The sequence below is a fragment of the Glossina fuscipes genome, unplaced genomic scaffold (genome assembly GCF_014805625.2).
Source record: "Glossina fuscipes isolate IAEA_lab_2018 unplaced genomic scaffold, Yale_Gfus_2 177, whole genome shotgun sequence".
Classification (NCBI taxonomy): Eukaryota; Metazoa; Arthropoda; class Insecta; order Diptera; family Glossinidae; genus Glossina; species Glossina fuscipes.
In genome coordinates this window covers 825,630-844,942 of record NW_023998520.1, presented here as the reverse complement: position 1 = coordinate 844,942, position 19,313 = coordinate 825,630, and the positions used below count along the sequence as shown (strand labels likewise).

Sequence of the window (19,313 nt, the reverse complement as noted above, 5' to 3'; positions counted from 1 at the left end):
CTTCCTTGAACATCATGTTGCTTTGAAATAGAAAGCGTGAGCTGCCCACCCCAGGAACTAGAAGTGTGTCCAAAATTTTCACCTGGGCAGTGACAACAAAGTTTACTTATGCCAATTATTTCGAAGCTTTCTCTTTGATATTGCGAGCATTACGAAGAAATGAGTACATCCCCTTCCTTCAATTGTAGGTATAATAAAAAATTACTTTTTCCTCATTGAGATATGACGTGGGTTAACCACTGCAATGCACAACGCGTAAAATAAATGTTTGTTCTTCTAATAAAAAGCGACATATTTTTTAGAGAAATGTTTTCAATTATTAATAATCCTTCCGCATAGATTCCTTACAGTGTATATGGATCCTCCAACATTATGCAACCCCAGTTCTCTTATAGTATTCATGTACTACGTTATTATTTTCCACTTAAACTTAAAAAGTAACTCAATGTTAGCACGTAGTAATCTTCTCTCGTAAACTTCGAAGGCGATATCGTGATGTACACTACTTTCTCTATTCCAGACAGAACTGTAAACATTTACCTCTGTATCATTTATGTAATTTAGGTAACCAAATGATGACAATCACTACATCATACATATAATAAAGTAAGTAGAAAGCTTGATTCTTAGATGCAAATATTAAGTAATTATACCCTATACCACTTGTATAGGGTATAGCGTATACGGTACTTCATGCCAATCGATTCAAAATCATTTTCGAAATCGAATCTAAGCTTGTCAGCCCATGGGATATATGTCCACGTAAATTTGTGTTCAAGCCGCAAGAATTTTTGAGATATTTTGAGATATTGAAATTGATTACGCTGATATGCTTTGACCCGAAGACAAACGCTATTAAAAATGACTCGGCTCGGTCCACCTTTCGGCCATCCCCCATATAAAACCCCATTCAGAAAAGTCGTTATATGGAAAAAAGTTCCAATTTTCAAAACTTCTCGACAAAAGTGACTAAGTAGCAATATTTCCGCACTCTAAATTGGTGTGAAAACTTTGGCTGGGACAGTTTTTGGAACCTCTTTCACATAACCGTTCCTACGGAAGGTGAACTTGTATATTTTAAAAAGATCGAATTTTCAATCTTTCAGGACTCATACTAGTAACTTGACGAAGAAATCGACTTTAGTGAATTCGGGCATGTAGGTCTACGATTTACATACCATGGCAAAAAAAAATTAAGTGAACCTGGTCTATTTCTTGACCTCACTCCGTATAAGGTATTATGAGTAGTAAACCTTCCGAAAACGGCTTAATTCTCAATATTTTGTAATAAAAAGTAATTCAGAGAAAGGAGCGAATAACTGTATTGAGCGAATTGGTGTAGGGTATGTAATGGTCAGATTTGCTCGAGTATAATGTTCTTACTTGTTTTTCTTTAAAAACGAGGACAATGAAGAAAAGAAATAAACTATGTAGGTCCCTTTATTCGTCACTAATGAAGCTTGAAGATATTGTTTTCTTAATATTTGAAAGTTTATCAACAACCCCTTTAAAGTAAATGTTTACTTTCAGCAATCGCCGCTTGATTGTCTTTTAGAGGTCGCTAATGTATTTATTTTAAGTTTATAACACTAAGCTATCCAAGCTAAAGAATGCAGTGTAGAATATAAAACGTATTAACCATTTTTTGTTTTAACATTAATGGCGTTTTATTTTACTGCAATTTAATAGTTAGACTAATTATCCGTATATTTCGTTTCAGTATTTATAGCAACATCTTTGTTACATGTGAGTAGTGTCCAACATTCTCTTCTATATTCGGATGTTTTCGCTGCCAGCATTATTTGTATGTTCATCTTGAATACCAGAGTGTTCATTTCGTCTCATTTGATGATTTTCCTCCGCGTCTCGAAGATGCTTCTTTCCAAGGGTACAAATGTAGTTCAGTGACAACTACAAACCAGATAGCCCTGTTGTAGCCACAAAAAAAACTAAGGGCTTCAGCTGTTGGCTGCATCATATTGCGTCTCCAATCTTTGGAAACAAAACGTTCACATATTTTTCACTAATTGGTGGTTCCTTCTTAGGCGATAGCTACGTTAACATTCTTTCAGTATGACAACGGACAGGATGAATTAAGCTTCACACAAGTATTAGCTCGGGAAACAATTACTAATTTTCTTTAGAACGATCGTACTCACTTACTATGATTATTCGTTTTGATGCGTTCGATTCCTCTGATAATCAAACAAAAAAAGATGTTGTGCGCATTAACAGAACTGACGCATATGCGTGTACAATATTATTACATCATGATATAATCATGAATTAGTAGATGACAAACTAACCATCACGTGAACATCAGTTACAGGAACGCCTATATTTAAGTATATAAGTATTTTTGTATCTAAATAAATAATTCATGATGTCGCATTAAGTTCCTCTCCACACTCAGCACATGCATGACACAGCCCTAAGAGTTGATACATTGACTCATTACTCATTTCCTCATTTCAATACAAAGTCTACTCGCTACAATTTACTTGCGCTACGTTAATAAAAAGTTTTATTTACATATGGCATAATTATGTAGCCAGCCGATGCAAGTTCAACGCTTGGCGTTGTTTTGATGAAATAAAGCCCGTGCTTCGCTTAAATTTATGCCAACAAAATAAGCAGGTTTCTCACGTTTATAATGTTTGCTCACAATTTTAGAATGAAAAAACCTGACACTGTATTTAAAAGTATACATATAGAAGGGAATAGAGATGCTTTAAGCCAAAAGTTACACAGAGTGTTACAAAACAGAGTTACAAAAGAGTGGGTCACTATTGAAACTGCGAATAAGTAAATAGGGCAAGAAAATCATGTGCCGAAAAAATAAGTGATAATAAATGAAAAAAACAGATATTAATGTGACTGTGGGGGCTGATCCAATTAGGAATCATTTTCGCTTTCGTTAAATAGTCCCAGTGGTGAACACAATAGACGGCCGCACTACCGTATTGTGTTGCAGAAAATGTAAGCAAAAGCATATGGTTTTAGAAACAAAATAAAAAAATCAACGTAAACATAAACAACAAATTTATAAATAATAATATTGTTAATCTTCAAAAAAAACCTGCTTAAATTTTAACACCATCGAGAACGTTTTTATGTTTTAATTGATCCATAACTTGGAAATTACTATTTATGGCTCTCTAACAAATCAATTTCCACTTTAACATTAAGGGTCTTTATTGCTTGTTTTTTATTTCCTACAAAATAATGCATGGTATAAACTAAAATTGCAGATCATATAATGTAAAAGAAATATACATTAGTGTAAAATAAGCATAAATTAGATAAATAATCTTAAAATTTAAAAGAAACGATCATCATTTCGTCTTGTGCTTTTTTTTCCTTTTTGTTTTATTTGATGTATACATGCAAAAAATATTAAAATGTAACGAATTCATTTGATAATCAACTTCTGGTGCGTTTTTTGACTGTGCCGATTAGGAAAAATCAAGTAATATATTATATATTTGATTGTATATAGGACAGATTAAGCGACAGTTCAATGTTTTGCCGGCTTGAATGTTTAGTTTACATTTAATTTGTCTTTCCATTTCTCTGCAGCTCCTTTACAAGAGTATAACGAAGTGCAGCAATATACTGGTAAGTAGAATTAAAAATAATAATAAGCTTCAAAGCGAATTTCCCCTCCATCTTTTTGTGACCATGTTCAAATCCTCAAGCTCTATAAGTAAAACCGGAAACTTGGACTTGGTCTAGAGATCCTTGGTTAGACGCACAAATTAAGTTTGAAGGTTTAAATATGAATAGAAGTACAGACATAAGTATAAGCATAAGTAAATATAGCCAAAAAGCTTTTGGTATCCAAACACATAGGACATTCAAGTTACAGATATTTTGTCGTTCTTGGCGTCCTCATAAAAAAAGTCCTATTCGAAAATTGAGAATTCGCACATAGCTATTTTCGTTCCTTAAATTCAAATTTAGAAACCGTCTCGTTTAGTTGTGAAAATAGCTTTGATAAATTGAATATTTATTTATAGCAATCATGCTGTTTTTTTTCAGATCTAGAATCGAAGTTGTTACGGATTATTATCCTTCTTATTTTTAAGGTTAATTCGGGTCGGGAATTTCTGTATTGCTTTTATCACACATTTAATGGGTCTAGTAATCACATTTTAGCCGATAAGTTTTTTCTTTGTGGCTCTCTCCATTTTGTTTCCCCTTAAGGATTGATTATGTTTTCATGATTTTGTAATTGGTCGTGAAGTCATGTAGGCTTTCGCTAATGAAAAAAAAGTTTTATATATAACAAACTGCTTTCCATTTTCATTCATCCTAAAAGCTTTCATTACAGATCACAGGACCATCTAACTATTGAATTCAAGTCATAATATAGTGAATAATGGCAAAACAGCAGTATGAGCTCTTGATCTATTTAATAAGGTGTTCTTTGATTTGCAGCAGCCCTGTGAGATCGATTTCGAAATAGTAGATTTTGTCGTAGATAGACGCAACGAGCACAAATAGTTCGCGAAGTACAGTGGTACAATTAAATGTCTTGTTTTTTTCTTGGCAGTAGAGGATTAAAGCTATGATGCTATTGTTTAAGAAAAGTTTCAAAACTGTAGTCATGAGTGATGCCCACCTAATAACGTCGGAAAAAATAAAAATTCAGTTGTCCAGTTCTATTCAGTTTCCTTTTCAAAAAGTATTAAATGAATGGCGTTTAATTGGACTATTTTTATTCTTATTTTCTAGAAGGTTGCTACTACAATTATAATCATTACAATGAAGGTGATAGAATCATGACGAATGAACCTTGTTTGAATTGTACATGTCACAACAAAATGCTTATGTGTTATTTGCGTGTTTGCCCGTTCACAAAACCAATCGGACATGATTGCATTGTTGAAAAACGTGAAGATCAGTGCTGTCCAATTATTACTTGTCCCGAAGGTTGGTTTGTGGTCTAAATACAGAAAAGCAGTCTACCATCCCAAGCATTTTAAAAAAATTGGAAATTTTTTCTGTTGTACATTATAGTTCCTGTTGATGTCGCCCATCATCTAACAGAGACTGATACACAACTACATGTGCCAGAAAAATATGGTTGCAATCTCAACGGAAAATTTTATCCTGAAGGCGCGCAAGTACCCTCAAATCCCACTACGCCGTGTGAGCTCTGCTATTGCATTAAAAACCGCACATCTTGTCTGATGCAGGAGTGTACTCTGTACATCGAGGGTTGCATGCCTATTTATAACCGAGGGTCCTGTTGTCCCATACGTTACAACTGCGGTAAGTTAAAGTCTAAGAAATTCTTACTATGTACTTCTACTATATATTTTTATTGTATACGAATGCAGATCACGAAAATGATGTTCTTGATTTGGAGGATAATTATAGCACTACTATTGTTACTACTGAACAAACCACTGAACGTCCAACACCTGGCTTTATACTTACCACTACCGCCATGTCCGCGACGAGCACTAAATGTGTGCAAAATCATCAATTTTATGTTGACGGATCTCGCGTACCTGGTGAAAATCCTTGCCAAAATTGCTATTGCATGCGGGGCGATATCATTTGCGCAGTGCAGGAATGCAAAAGCTCGTTACTTGCTACTAATGGGAAAATTTGCATGGCCGCGCCTGCTAACGGGAGTGAATGTTGCTCCAACAATTATGTGTGCGAAGACGACGTGACTACTTACCAAAATTTCAACACATCAACGTTGCCATATTCTAACTCGGATGAGAAAGTCGGAGATATCTCCTCGATTCCTATCGAACATCTTCATAGTTCCATATCAGAAGATGACATACGGTTGCAAGCCCATATTGACAAACATAAAAGCAACGGCATACACAGAGACAAATTCGGAATAACCGAATATGAAAATCTCGGACCCTTGACTGAATTTTTAACTACAGATAACCCCATGCAAAGAACTACATATAGTGATGATAAATATTTCCCCTCGGAAGCTATTGACATGAGTGATAATGCAATCCAGGCGAGCACTAAAACTAACGAAAAAGAAAAGTACCCACACATACCTACAGAGCAAGCAGCATTCAAAAAAAATATCTTTGTTAAAAATGGAAAAGAAAAAGCTGAAAGTGATATTGAAGAATTAATTAATGAAAGCACTGGTAAAAAAGACTACATCACTAATGAAAAAACCGACATATTTGCTACTGAAACGACAAATGCTTACAGAAAAGATGAAATTGATGATAGCAGTATGACAACCGAAATATCCACTACGATGCATTCAGTTAGCAACGGTCATGAGAAAACGTCGATTGACTTCGATAATAGCGCCAACCATCTGACATCGATGACAGCGAAGCCATACGAATTGAGAACAAATTCATTAGTCAGTTCTAACCCGGAAAGTGCGGATTATATCAAATATGGAGACATCCAAGACCATTTTACAAAATCGCCCGAATTCGAAGAAAAATTAGAGATAAAAAATTTGCAAAGTGATAAGACCGAATTTGAGAGCCCTTATTATTTTAAACACGAAACTCAAACCAAAAGTTTAGATAATGACAAAATCTTCGATGACATTGCTTTCACTGATAGTGAATTCGAGCCATTCACAGAACCAGTTAATAATCGCAAGTCCTTGAAAGAAGAAGAAGAACTTTTTGTACGCACTAACTTTTCCTCGGAACGAAACAACGATGTCCTTTCAACAAGAGCTATCGAAACGCATAGTATAACACATGAGCTTACAGAATTAGACACCACTTCTCCCACAGTTTATGAAAGACAACATTTAAATCACTACGACAAAAGTATTATGGACAAGGTGGTGACTGATGAAGAATCAGTTGCTTCTCCAGACAATATTACTGTTCGGCCATCAATTTTAGATTTCACAACTGATGCTTCAAGCAAGTCTCAATATTTAGTAAGTGAAAACCAAGTTACTGATATATCAGAAGAATTATTTACGAATGAATCAGATACAGAAGGTAATGAAGACGAGCAAACAAACCCCCATATTACTAAGTCTACGGTAGGAGACCAACCAGGCTTTATCGATATCAAACAATATAACGAGTTCACGGAATATACATCCGAAGTTCCCTTCCTTACAGGTGTTGCTAAATTTATAACGGAGAACACGATATTTAAGACTGCAATCCAACAAATAAACAATGGTTCTCTTGCATCAACACTCGACGAACGTATATTACCATTGTCAAACGATGGAGAAAGTGTTTCCTCTAAAACGAAGAGCGTTGAAGTCGACACAATAGCTGAAACTACTCCAAGAAGCGGAGACACGCCCCAATATTATTCGCATGAAGGAAACATTGGAACCCCAACAAAAACGACCGATTACGGGTTTCAAAATGAGGACGAACGTTTTAGTGAAGCGTCGACAAATGGCGAAAAATTTTCGTCTGCCAGTCAAACAACAGAAGGTATTATAAGTGAAAAACAAGATAATTTTGTTGTAACAAATTTTACGAATGTAGGAGAACGATCCACAGCAAATAAAAAAATCGTCGGAATGCTGGTTCCTAAATCAGAGCCTGAAACTGCTACTCAACTATCAAATACAGGTATTGAGCAGATCACAAATCCATCAATTGGCGATAACAAAAGTGACATAGCAAAAGAACATGTTCAAACAATCTTGTACAAACCAATGGAGTTAAACGAAAAAATCTCGTCATACTACATGCAATCCCAAGATTTTACTGAAGATTTATCACAAGCAACAACTTTAGAAAACATCGCAAAGAATATGAATAGAAGTGAAAAGTTAGACGGAGAATTTGCCTTAACGACGTCAATGTCTGATGAAAAAATAACTGAACGTATTGAAAGCACACGAAAAATTACAACTCATGGACGACCTACGAAAACTATGGTAATCGAAGAGCAGCCAAAAAAAATTATCCAAAAGCATCCTGTCGCGGAGGCAGCGCCCTCGAAATCAGTAACAACAGAATATCAAGGCACCGATGTGCTCACAAAAGATTGGAATCCGGAGCAGAAAGACAAACAAACGGAAAACTTCGAGTATGAAGAATACGAATCGACTGAAAAGCATTTTGAAGAGGATCAGAGCCGAAAAGTCGAGAAAGAAAGCGAAAAGGTAACATTTAAGGCAGAAAGTGGATTTTCCACTATGCAACCACTTCAAGGTACTTCAATACTTCATAGCAGCGCTAATAATGGGGTTACTGAAATTTCTGACTATGAATCTGTTGGATACTCCGATGAATCGTTTAATGCTTTAGATGACGAAAAGTATCTTACAACGACAGAAGAGTGGCCAAGTGATACATCCAAGAAAAGTGATTTCGGAATTTTTGAAGGAACCGTAAAATTCATTTCCACCAAACCATCTCGAGTTTCTCAAGAAAATCAAAATATGCGAATCCGATTTACAACATCGGGTGGAGAATTTGGTACAACAACAACCGGAGCAATTGTTAATAATCAAAGTGACGATCGTTTGACAAATCATAGTGTAAACTTCGAAATAAACGAAAGCGACATAGATGATGAATCCAAAACAATTCCAACAGATAAGTCAATGCTTGCGAAGAAGTCGTCAACTTTGCCCACTTTGCTTACTAAAATGTTTGACGACAATGAGAGCTCCAGCAGCGTGATAGAAAACAATGATTATAAAATCGAGGAAACTACAAACGAGCCTTTAGAATCTGCTGAGAAGCAGATGTTTACTAATGTCATTATGACTCCCTCCGAAAATGCAACAAATTTTATTAACCAATATACTACAGCTAGCATTCTGTTTCAAAAACCTGCTCAAAGTTACGAAAAAATGGAAAATGCGACTACTAATGTGAAAACAATTACCTCGCATTTTGCTTTAGGAGAAATATCTGATGTACATTTGCCACCAGTAATTCCTGGTGAAGGAAGCTGTCTTATTGATCAGAAAACCTACGAAAACAATGCAGTTGTTCCAATATCTGATAAGTGTGAAATGTCGTGCAAATGTGTTAACAGCGTTGTAACATGTGATCGTGTACATTGCAGCATGCCTATAAATGTGGACAGATGTATTATAGATGAGGACAAAAGTGACAAATGTTGCCCAAATTATATATGTGATACTACAACTTTTCCCCCTAAGATGGATTATATTACTGACTCAATAGAGAATTATAATAACTATGTCAGTTTGACTGAACCCACAAGCAATAAAGAGCCACTTGTTGCAGACGAAACGGACAATAATTTTACCAATTTCGAAAGAGTAAGCACAGTTGTTGCTGACGATAATGTTTTTATTGTGCAAACCACCAAGGAATCCTCAACCCAAGAAAGTGGGCTTGCTGAAGAAATTGAAGGAATTACCAGAACAACTTTAACAAACTCCGATGTCGAAAATAAATATCTATTTTCACGAATAAGTACTCATACCCCAAGTGAAGAATATGAAAAAAATTCTTCTATTTCGCAAAATGAAATTGAATCGGGGCTTCTGGACGTCTTATTAAATCGAACCAACGCAACAACGGAAATATGGAGCTTTGTTCCAACGTCCGACCAACTTACAACTTTAGCGTCTGTAGAGGATCCTACTTTTGACTTATACAAAAATGTGAAGGAAATTGTTACTACGGAAAATATAACCGTTTTGAAGCCCAGCGGGCTGTCACTTTCAACATTAGACACTAATATTACTAACGCGAAGAAACAAAATATTACTGATTCCAGCGGTTATTTTATAAACTCGGACACTCAAGCCGATACGAATATTTTTAAGACGGAAAGTCTGAGCACCAACGATAATAGATTAGAAAACAGCGTTTCTGATGATAATTTAACAAATTCCATAAAAGAAAATCTAGGACTTACCGAAAAAGATAATGGTGACGAAGTAACAACCACATTAAGGACATTGGAAAATCCCGAATTAATTACTTTGAGAACGAGATTCATCGATATTTCCCAAAAAGTTGTTGAGGTAAATAGTCATCCAGTGACGGAAATTTTAGAGACATCTTCTTTAAGCAGTGAGGACGGTAAAGAAGAAATTTCTACTGTGATTCCTACAAATATCTTCCTTCCAATTAATGAAAAAGAGTTGCAAAAAGCAAAACCCGCCGACAAAAGCTTAGTAGACAGCGAAGAGACATCCTCAGAGCAAGAAGATTTATATACTCAAAAGGAATTTTTCACGTCTGCTCACATTCCATTCACTGATGAAACTTTTGCCGCATCAGATGAAAATGTAATTCCACAAAAAATGCTTTCTATTCCTTCGACAAACGCGTGGAATAATAGCGGCGTTGCTGCAGTAAACACGGAAGAGAAACATCAGCCTTCTTTGAATGAAATCATAGAAAATGACGTTGTTGAAGATGGTGATTTAGCCACTAGAACGACACAGAGCACGGTCAAATTCCCCGCATTGAAAGTCGTCTCTGAGCAAATTAGTGAACCTTCTTCCACTTTAAGTTCCGTTTCGCATGAACCAACGACTCACAACAATTTTAAAATAGGCGAGATTACCACATATAAATCAAATGTGGCAGAATTTAGTACGCCAGCAGAACTCTACAACATGTTTGAAAGCGAAAATATGGTTACAGCACCGCCAGGGTATACGATGAATGTGTTAAAGGAACAGCCTAACGGAACTTCATTGTTTCAAAATGAATATATTCCTAATTTAGATCCTACGACTCAACTTATTACGGAATATATTGGGCAGTTTAATAATTTATCTACTTCTGAAGAAAATGAAATGAAAGTCCTTTACATGAATAACGAATTTACTACAGGAGCGACCTTTGAAAAAGAGCAATATCCTCTTACAGTAACCGTCGAGCCAAATATTAAAGTAATTGACTTTGAAGATAATGAAAAAAACTTCGATTTAAATGAAAAGTTAATTGGGCTTGCTACCGAGGGAAAAATAAATGTCAAAGAAAACAGTTCATCTTTATTTACGATCATTTCTAACTTTAAAAGTGGACCTGATTACACTACTGAACACGATACGCAAATTACTGAAACCACTGAGATGAACACCAAATTGACAAAAATAACAGAAAATATTGTGCATGTTGAAAATAAAGAGTCCTTCGTGGGAAGCCAAAACCAAATTTCAGAAAGTCTGTACGACATATCTGCCGTAACAACAACGAAAAATAACATTTTAACTGAAAATATTAACAAAAACATAATATCGATTGAACCCGACGAGAGAACAGACCAAAGTGTATATTCTTCGACTAAATATCCGCTTCTTTCGTATCACATCGCAACTGATAAGTTTTCAGAGATATCCGACCAAAATACTAATGCGGATGAAGGACAATCGCCACCCTCTACAGAACATATCAGTACAAAATCTTCGTCAGAAATTCATACGACTACGATGACAACCGTTACGCCTGTAATCACCACAACACTTTTAACTACGCAACATCCACAACAGCCTGCTACTTACGGACAACAACCTCAGTATCCTTCATACACAGAAGATGAATATACTGACGAAGATGAAACTGAAATCTTTGGTCCAGGAACTTGTCGATACGGTGGAAAACTATACGTATCCGCTCAGCAGATACCTAGAGATGATCCGTGCGACTTTTGCTTCTGCTTCCGTAGTGATATTATCTGCTTGCAACAATCGTGTCCCCCTCCAATTTCTGGCTGCCATGAAGAACCCATTTCTGGCTTCTGCTGTCCACGCTATGAGTGCCCTGTATCGATGGCAACTGTACTTAATGTTACTACGAGCACAACGACGACAAGCACTACCTTACCTCCACATTTTTTGCATCATTCATATGGAAACACTGTCCAGCGCGTTGGCTGTCTCATTAACGGTCGCTCGTATCGAGTAGGTGACAAAATTGAATCAACAAGCGGTCCTTGTATTAACTGCACGTAAGTATTTTAATTTATTTCGCATAAACACATTCATAATATACGTGAAAACACTGGCGGAATTTTGTAACTTTAAAGAATCTTCAGCTTTAACTACTGCATTGTCAAGATACCATCCTTGAGCCCTAGATATATAGTTATATTAAGTGAAGACACAAGATATATTAAGTTTGTGCTGAAGTATGCAACATGATTCAGTCTCACCTTTTGTATCTTGTCCATCTAATACTTTTCCATGTAACTTGTATTCAAAGGAAGAACAATCTTGAAAATGGATTGAATTGGACCATTTTTACTTTTTACAAAACATCGTATTATGAAAGAGTTTTGTTATTAAAAATATTGGTTTTTGCCTAATTTACCGACAAATATTGGTGAGCAATTTCCAAAATACTAAATTGGATAGGCTAGGCCTTTGAATCCCTTCCCATACACCCATTTTCATGAAAAATGAAGCTTTATGTGGTAAAACCGTCTAATTTTTTATATTTTGTAGTCATAGTAGGTCCAAGTAAGTGATTTAACACATAAATTTACTGCACTGAATTTGAATGGAATAGGTCTATATATGAACGTCATCCTTTACAAGAGCTCTCGCGGAAGCAAGCCTTTGTAAAGAAACAAGATTAAAGCTTTGATAATTTACCGCGAATTTTTGTTTGTCGGAATAAACATGACAAATTGGTTATCTATTCGTCCTTGAGGCGAATTTTTGATACTCACAATTTCATGGTGAATATAAAAACAAAAAATATTTTGTTTATTGGTAGCGTGTCATATGCTCGATATGTATCATTTCTATGCTAACTTTTCACGGGAAGAATATTGCTTATATTTTGTTAATCAAATATAACAATCATTTATTCTTTCGCTCATTTTACCAATGCTTTAGACATAATAGGTGCTTGCATATATTTTGATCTGCGACATCTATTAGTGAAAATGCGCATTATTAAAAACAACCGACTTAGACATGTCGAAGAGGTGCGAAATTGGGTCAATGATTTCATCGCTGCGGAACCAATATCGTTCTTTTGGCCCGCTATCGCCATTTTGCTAGAAAGATTGGGAAACCCTGTAGAAAATGATGAAAAAAAGTTTATACATGTATAGTGTACCAATTTTTCTCAGTTGCAAATCAAAAAATGATCAAAGCATTTAAATTTTATTTGAATCAAGAAGGTAAAATTATAGTGAAAGTAAGATGTTTAATGAGGTTGTCTGAATCGATTTTCTTTCTCCAGAATGTAAATCAGTACACGTCAAACTGCTTTTTAACATAAATTTTTCTTTCTGCAGATGTGGTGGCGATGGTAAAATGAAATGTGATCCCCAAGCCTGTGTTCCAGAACCCACAATGCAACAGGTAATGGCTGTGGTAGCAGCCAGTCATAAAAGATGAACCCACAGTCATGCGAAATACATTAATTAAGCATAACAAACTGAATTAAGTAATTGAACTTTGATGGATAGTCGAAACCGATCTTTTTAACTCCTTTAAAAATATAATCGCTCCAGTTATCAAAATTCTATCGTGTTGGAGGTGTTGGAGGGAAAACGTAACTGTCGAGCAAACAAACGTACGTTCAATAGAAACACACATACCTAGGTGCCAAGTAACTCGGATATAAATTTAATAATTTTATTAGCATTTTATTTTAGTAAATATCACATAGGAAAAAGAACTGGCAATGTGGAAGCTTTTATCACAAGCAATGAACAAAATCGAAAAGTGGAAAATAGTAATAATATACAATAAAATAATTTCTGAATTAGATTATATCAAGCAACCAGTGATATTGTACCGTAAAAATGCATAGTATAGTTGCAATTAGTAAATGCACACAAAATCGCTAAGAATTTTTCGATTATTTAGACTTTCCAATTTCTTAAGTATTGACCTCATTTCTAATAGTGACTCTTCCACGAAAGAAGTTAAAAAACAGATTTTTGCCAACAAACTTGGTGAACTTTCAATTTATCATGACAACCGTCACAAAGTCAACATGTCGTTAAATATAAAGTTAAATTAATTTTTGTATAAATTTATCGTAATATATTATCATTGAATTATGCAATTTTTGTATATACTCATACGATATATATAATATACAATTTTCATTGCTCTCTTTCTTTTATTTCTAGTTACATTTATTTGACCAACATCTACTAAAACATTTTCTAGCAGTGCTAATACTAAGTGCATAAACTAAAACTAACAGCATATTTAAACGTACGAACAAACGAACCCTGTTTATATATCAAAACAAATTCTATACGAGATACAAGTTTTTAAGAATCGGTCAATCGGTTAGTCAAAACTAAATGCTTCCATTTCACCTTAGCACTTTTTCTTTTATGCTACCGACACATTTCACAATTAAACATTAACTGTCACTTGCTTGTAGTAAAATTTTACAAACATTCATTTTCTTTTTACAAGTTGCAATGAAATATTTGGAACTTTTTTGAAAACCCTGGACTCCTCTCACTACGATATTGCGATGTTTTAGTCATCAACAATAATACTTTAGTAATAAGTATCGAAATTCGTAGGCCAAGTACATGAGATATTTCGTTCCGATAGGACAATTTAAGAAACAAGTTTAGAAATTTTCCAAAGTAAGATATTTCTTTCAGTATGGAGTCAAACACCTTATTAAGGCCTACAATTACCGGTAATATAGCACTGCTCATTTACGCTGAGTATACAAGGAGGATTATTATTTCGTCAACGTAAATTACCTTACCTATCGAAAAATTGTGTTCGCCCTTAACGGGATTCACGACATCGAGTAAATTCACGTTATATATAATAATTCCACACGCGATAATTTGGCAATCAAGTCTAAGACTACACTTTAGCCGACACGTTTATACACCTATTAAATCTTAATACTTCAAGCTAATCATAAAAATGCACATATTATTCACTAAACGTCTTTTCTATAAGGATAGAATATATACCCTTGACGTCGAAAGATTCTCATAGTGAAGGAGCCAAAGAATATATGAAATTTGTTTTAGCCTCAGAAAATTTCCATGTTGCAGGTAATCTCGGCTTGAATTTTAAACTGTAGACAATCAGAGTTTAAACACATGTTCCAACACTTTGAGAGACTGTCAAAAAGCTTTTCCACAAACCAAGACTCCTTACAATGCGCAACGGTTCACTAAGCAAAGAAAAAAGAGAAATTTCGATACAACCCATTTCCTTCCTTGTTACATGCAATGGACAGATATTAATAAAAATGGCAAACTGTAAAATTTCTTTTCTTTTCAGGTAGCCAACCCCGCCCTAAAAGTTTGTTTTGTAAGTTTTGTTTAAAAATTTCGCTCGTTATCGTTAAGAAATTTTACGTGATAGTAATTGAAGATCAGGTAACTGTTCGATCTATATACGTACTCACATAACAAGAATATAAGAAATAATTTTACACATGCAAATTGCGCAATCTTTCTATCCTTAATGGGCTAACCTTTATAATTCCATTTTAATTTACAATCCGGTGCTAATATCCCAATTGAGAGTCCTTAAATATCAATTAGAAAATAAAAAATTTATGACGCAAACTGTGGCTAAATGACGAAAGCTTGCAATACAATCTCTCTAAACAATACTTTCTTATTGAAATAAAAGAGGAGAGAATGTGCAATGTCAAGACTGAATTACAAAATAATTTAGAAGGAAATTGACATCTACGCACATTTTTAATTACATTAAAAAACGTCTTTTGGTTTTAATAATAGTGTTGTGACACAGCTATTGGAACAAACGTCAGAAATATTTTTACTAAATCCTGTATAACCGCATCAAGGGATGGTTTTAAGTGCTGCAAAGTCGCAGAAGAGAATTTTTTTTTTAATTCACATAGCACATTTCTGCGGTCGATGAAAATAGTTGATTGTTGTAACTGCACGAAAAAAAATTTTTTCGTTTTTTACTCAAAAATATAACTCTACGCCATACTAAACAATAACATATCACTTATGATAATTATGACAAAAAACTTCAAAATGGTAGTTTTTAAAAATTGCGACCCTTAGCAGTGGCACTCGTGGTATTGCGATCTCTACCTATACTATTATTGCTTCCAAAATATTTGCTTGGTATTATATAATACTGCTGTAATAATTCTTTTAAAAAATTTGCACCTTTTTCACCATTTGTATCTAAGAAAATTTTCTTTTCAACAAATATTCCATTGTCATTGGATCACTTATTGCGTAAAGGCCATGCGAAACTTCCCCATCTTTCTTTGCTCTACTTTTAGTTTTAGTTCTTTCTTCTATTTCTTCTGCCTTTAAATTTTTGAGAGACGATCGCTTGCAAGAAGTTTTACGGCTAAGTGAAAATACAACTGTATATGCATTTCTAACATAAATTTGTATATGCTGAAGAGGGATTAACGTATTAAGATACGAGCGCATAAATAGCGACCGCTAATTAGAGATTGCATACATTTCGTGATATACTCAAGCGTGTGTAATGCAATTTTGTTTTTCTTCCTCTTTCTCTGAGTGCTGGCAGTAACCAATTTGAACATTTCTTTTTAAGTTTTTGCAGTCTTTACTGCTAAATAATTAAACTTTTTTCCAGTGATACTTACATATTTTATTATTCACTTCAAACAATGTATACCTATTGTATTAAAATCCCGGATTTTCCACTAGTTTTACTTGCAACTTTGCCTTCAAGCTGGGCACAGAGCTGATCAATTATCATAATTTTTGGAAACTCGTGAAGCCAACAGAGAAGAATTACTAATATTTAGCAGCTTAATATCGACTAATGAAAATTCGCACTGAAGAACCTCTATTTACACATGTTCGGTTTCTTTAATAAATACGCTTTAATATGTGTAACATGTCAACGTGTCATTTATAAAATAGGGCAAAGAGCTCAAGTTAACACTTTGCAATGTTGAAAGTGTATGAGATCTTTCAAAAGATTCCATTAAGGTGCTGAGGTCGACCACGATCTTCTCTGTATTCTCAAACTTATTTTCCTCGAATGCGTGCACTCCTATATACCGGATTCATATATACGAAGGGAATTATAATAATAATAATAATAATATTAATAATAGTAATAAGAACAACAATAATAATAATACATAACATACTTTTTGAGTTGAATGACAGTTTAAAGCAATGTCAAACCGAAGCCTTTAAATTACGCAACATAACAGAACATAACAACGGAAAGTTTCATTTCTGCTAAAAGTTTCAAATGTTTCATTTTAAATAGTATTTAAATAATAATTTAAACTAAAAGGTTGATTTATTCCGGCTGGATAAAAAAATTAAATGGTAGCCAGGCTAGTTAATTAGTGACTATGTTTGGCACCCATTCCTTCAACCGAAGGTTATTACGAGCTCATATAGGTTTAGAGAAGGAGCTATAGGAAGTTATAGAACAGTAGCAGTAGTTGGAGAAGTTGATAAATTAAATATGGATTACAGCCGGTTTACGCATGAATAATTTATATTAACTTAATTTCATGTAGAAAGAAACTCCGTTGTAATTAGCAAACGATTCAAAATAGAAATGTGATAAATACATGCAATTAGTTTGACTGATTTATCGCAAATTATGAAAGTGTCTATACCCGCTACTGAAGGATAGGGCTATACTTAAATTTTGTTTTGATTAAGCTATGTCTGTCCGTCTGGGTGTCTGTACGGTGTTTGTTGTTGGCACTTTCCTGGTCGCAAAAATTTAGATATCAAGTTTAAATTTAGTAGAAACCTTTGAAGTTTTTACCTGCAGGCTGATATTGAAAATGAATCAAATTGGTCTGCCCAGAATCCTGCAATGGAGCGCAAACTGAACGTTTTTCTTTGTAATCATTTGTGGGTTTTTCCTCGCTACTTCGAAATTAGGGAAGTTAGATGGGTGAAATTTTCTACGTTTACTTTACGAAATACTCTACTCTTTACGTTGGAAAATGGAAAAAATCAGCCACGGCCACACAAAGTTACAAGTGCTTAAATTTTCCTTTTTCAGTTTTTTTGTGTTTTATGCTTATTTATCATAATGCAAAGAAGACAGAATGTTCAAAACTATTCCTCAATGAAGATATAATGTCCGTCTAAATATGAGTTCATTCTAATATAAATATGGTAGACACCGCGATATGGTGGATTTATTTTTTCCTAATAATATCAGCAATATGAGTATCAAATAAAAGAACTTGAAGAGTACAATGCGAAAAACTAAGTTTGTTAAAATAAATTATGAAGAATATTTTGTTATATAAAGTTTTATGTTAGCAAACTAAAAGATAGAAGCCAAATTCCATGCACTTCTCCATAACTATAAATAAAGGCATGGGGCGGTAAAAATTTCAATAGTGGTGGGTATGCGAGATTCGGCCCCAGCCGAATATAACTTTTTATTTGTTCTACTTAATTTTATGTTTATTAAGGTGAACTTACCTACGTTTATATGAACTAAGATCGAGTCAATTCAGACATATTCGTTCATAAGGTGAATTCAAGAATATAACCTATTGTTTTAATATAAAAAATGTATTAATAATTTAATATTATTATTAAAAGGTTATTATAATATTATTATTAGTAACACTCTAATATTAGTTTCTCGGATTGAATACTTTGCTTTCCACCAATGATTTTAACGCTAAATTTAATCCGAAATTATAAGTCCTCTACATCTATCTATTTGTTTCTCAGTTTAACTTGCCGGCCAGGGCATTTTGATCTTTGTATCTTGGGCATGCATCCGCTTAGACAAACAATATTATAAACTGTAACGTATATTATAATGGGTTCTTTATTATTAAATATTATCTTTGATCTGAACGTATTCTAATCTACGTTATACATGTATCGCTTATTTTGCTCTAATATATATTTATTTTATTTCGCATTAATATTTCCCTTCTGTTGAAAAAAAAAAATTACTATAATTGTAGATATGAAATACTTATGCATTTTTGTGAGTAGATGACTAAAATTTAACCGAAATCAGCGTTTTCCTAGTTATAACGAACGCTTATGATTAATGTTTAATGCAAACGAAATTATACCTTAGACTAGTTCTTATACATTCATATGTCCTGTACGGGTGAATAAAAGGAAAGAAGCTAATACAAAATATAAAAAATACGCAACATATATGTCAATTTAATATCTTCCTTCAGTAGTTTTCACACCTAGTCCGTAAGTGTACGTATGGAAACATAACCAAAACAGATATTAAGACTACCCAATATCACTAATGGCAGAAATTCCAAAATTTTAGAAAGAGCATATTATTATTGTTTACGTATGATGCGAGCTCTTTTCCACCAACATCTTTTAATAACAAATCGAATTGAGAATTACACTTGCAAAGGCGAAACTGAGAATAAAAGACGAATTTGAAGATTGCGTGAATTTTGATTGATTTTATT

At 34.1% G+C, this 19,313-nt stretch overlaps 1 protein-coding gene across 4 annotated transcripts in view; it reads left to right on the top strand.

Annotated features, from left to right (window-relative positions):
- The window catches only part of LOC119641773, a 54,921-nt gene extending 37,047 nt beyond the window's left edge, over positions 1-17,874 (top strand). For 2 of the 4 annotated variants that reach the window (XM_038040613.1, XM_038040612.1), the window contains exons 4-8: positions 3,580-3,618; positions 4,738-4,935; positions 5,023-5,277; positions 5,346-11,892; positions 13,192-17,874. In XM_038040613.1, coding sequence (XP_037896541.1) covers positions 3,580-3,618; positions 4,738-4,935; positions 5,023-5,277; positions 5,346-11,892; positions 13,192-13,294 — 7,142 coding nt within the window. In that variant the 3' untranslated portion in view covers positions 13,295-17,874. The remainder of the gene's footprint in view (positions 1-3,579; positions 3,619-4,737; positions 4,936-5,022; positions 5,278-5,345; positions 11,893-13,191) is intronic. The other 2 variants (XR_005247887.1, XM_038040614.1) reach the window with 2 other exon arrangements.
- The last annotated feature ends 1,439 nt before the right edge of the window (positions 17,875-19,313 follow it).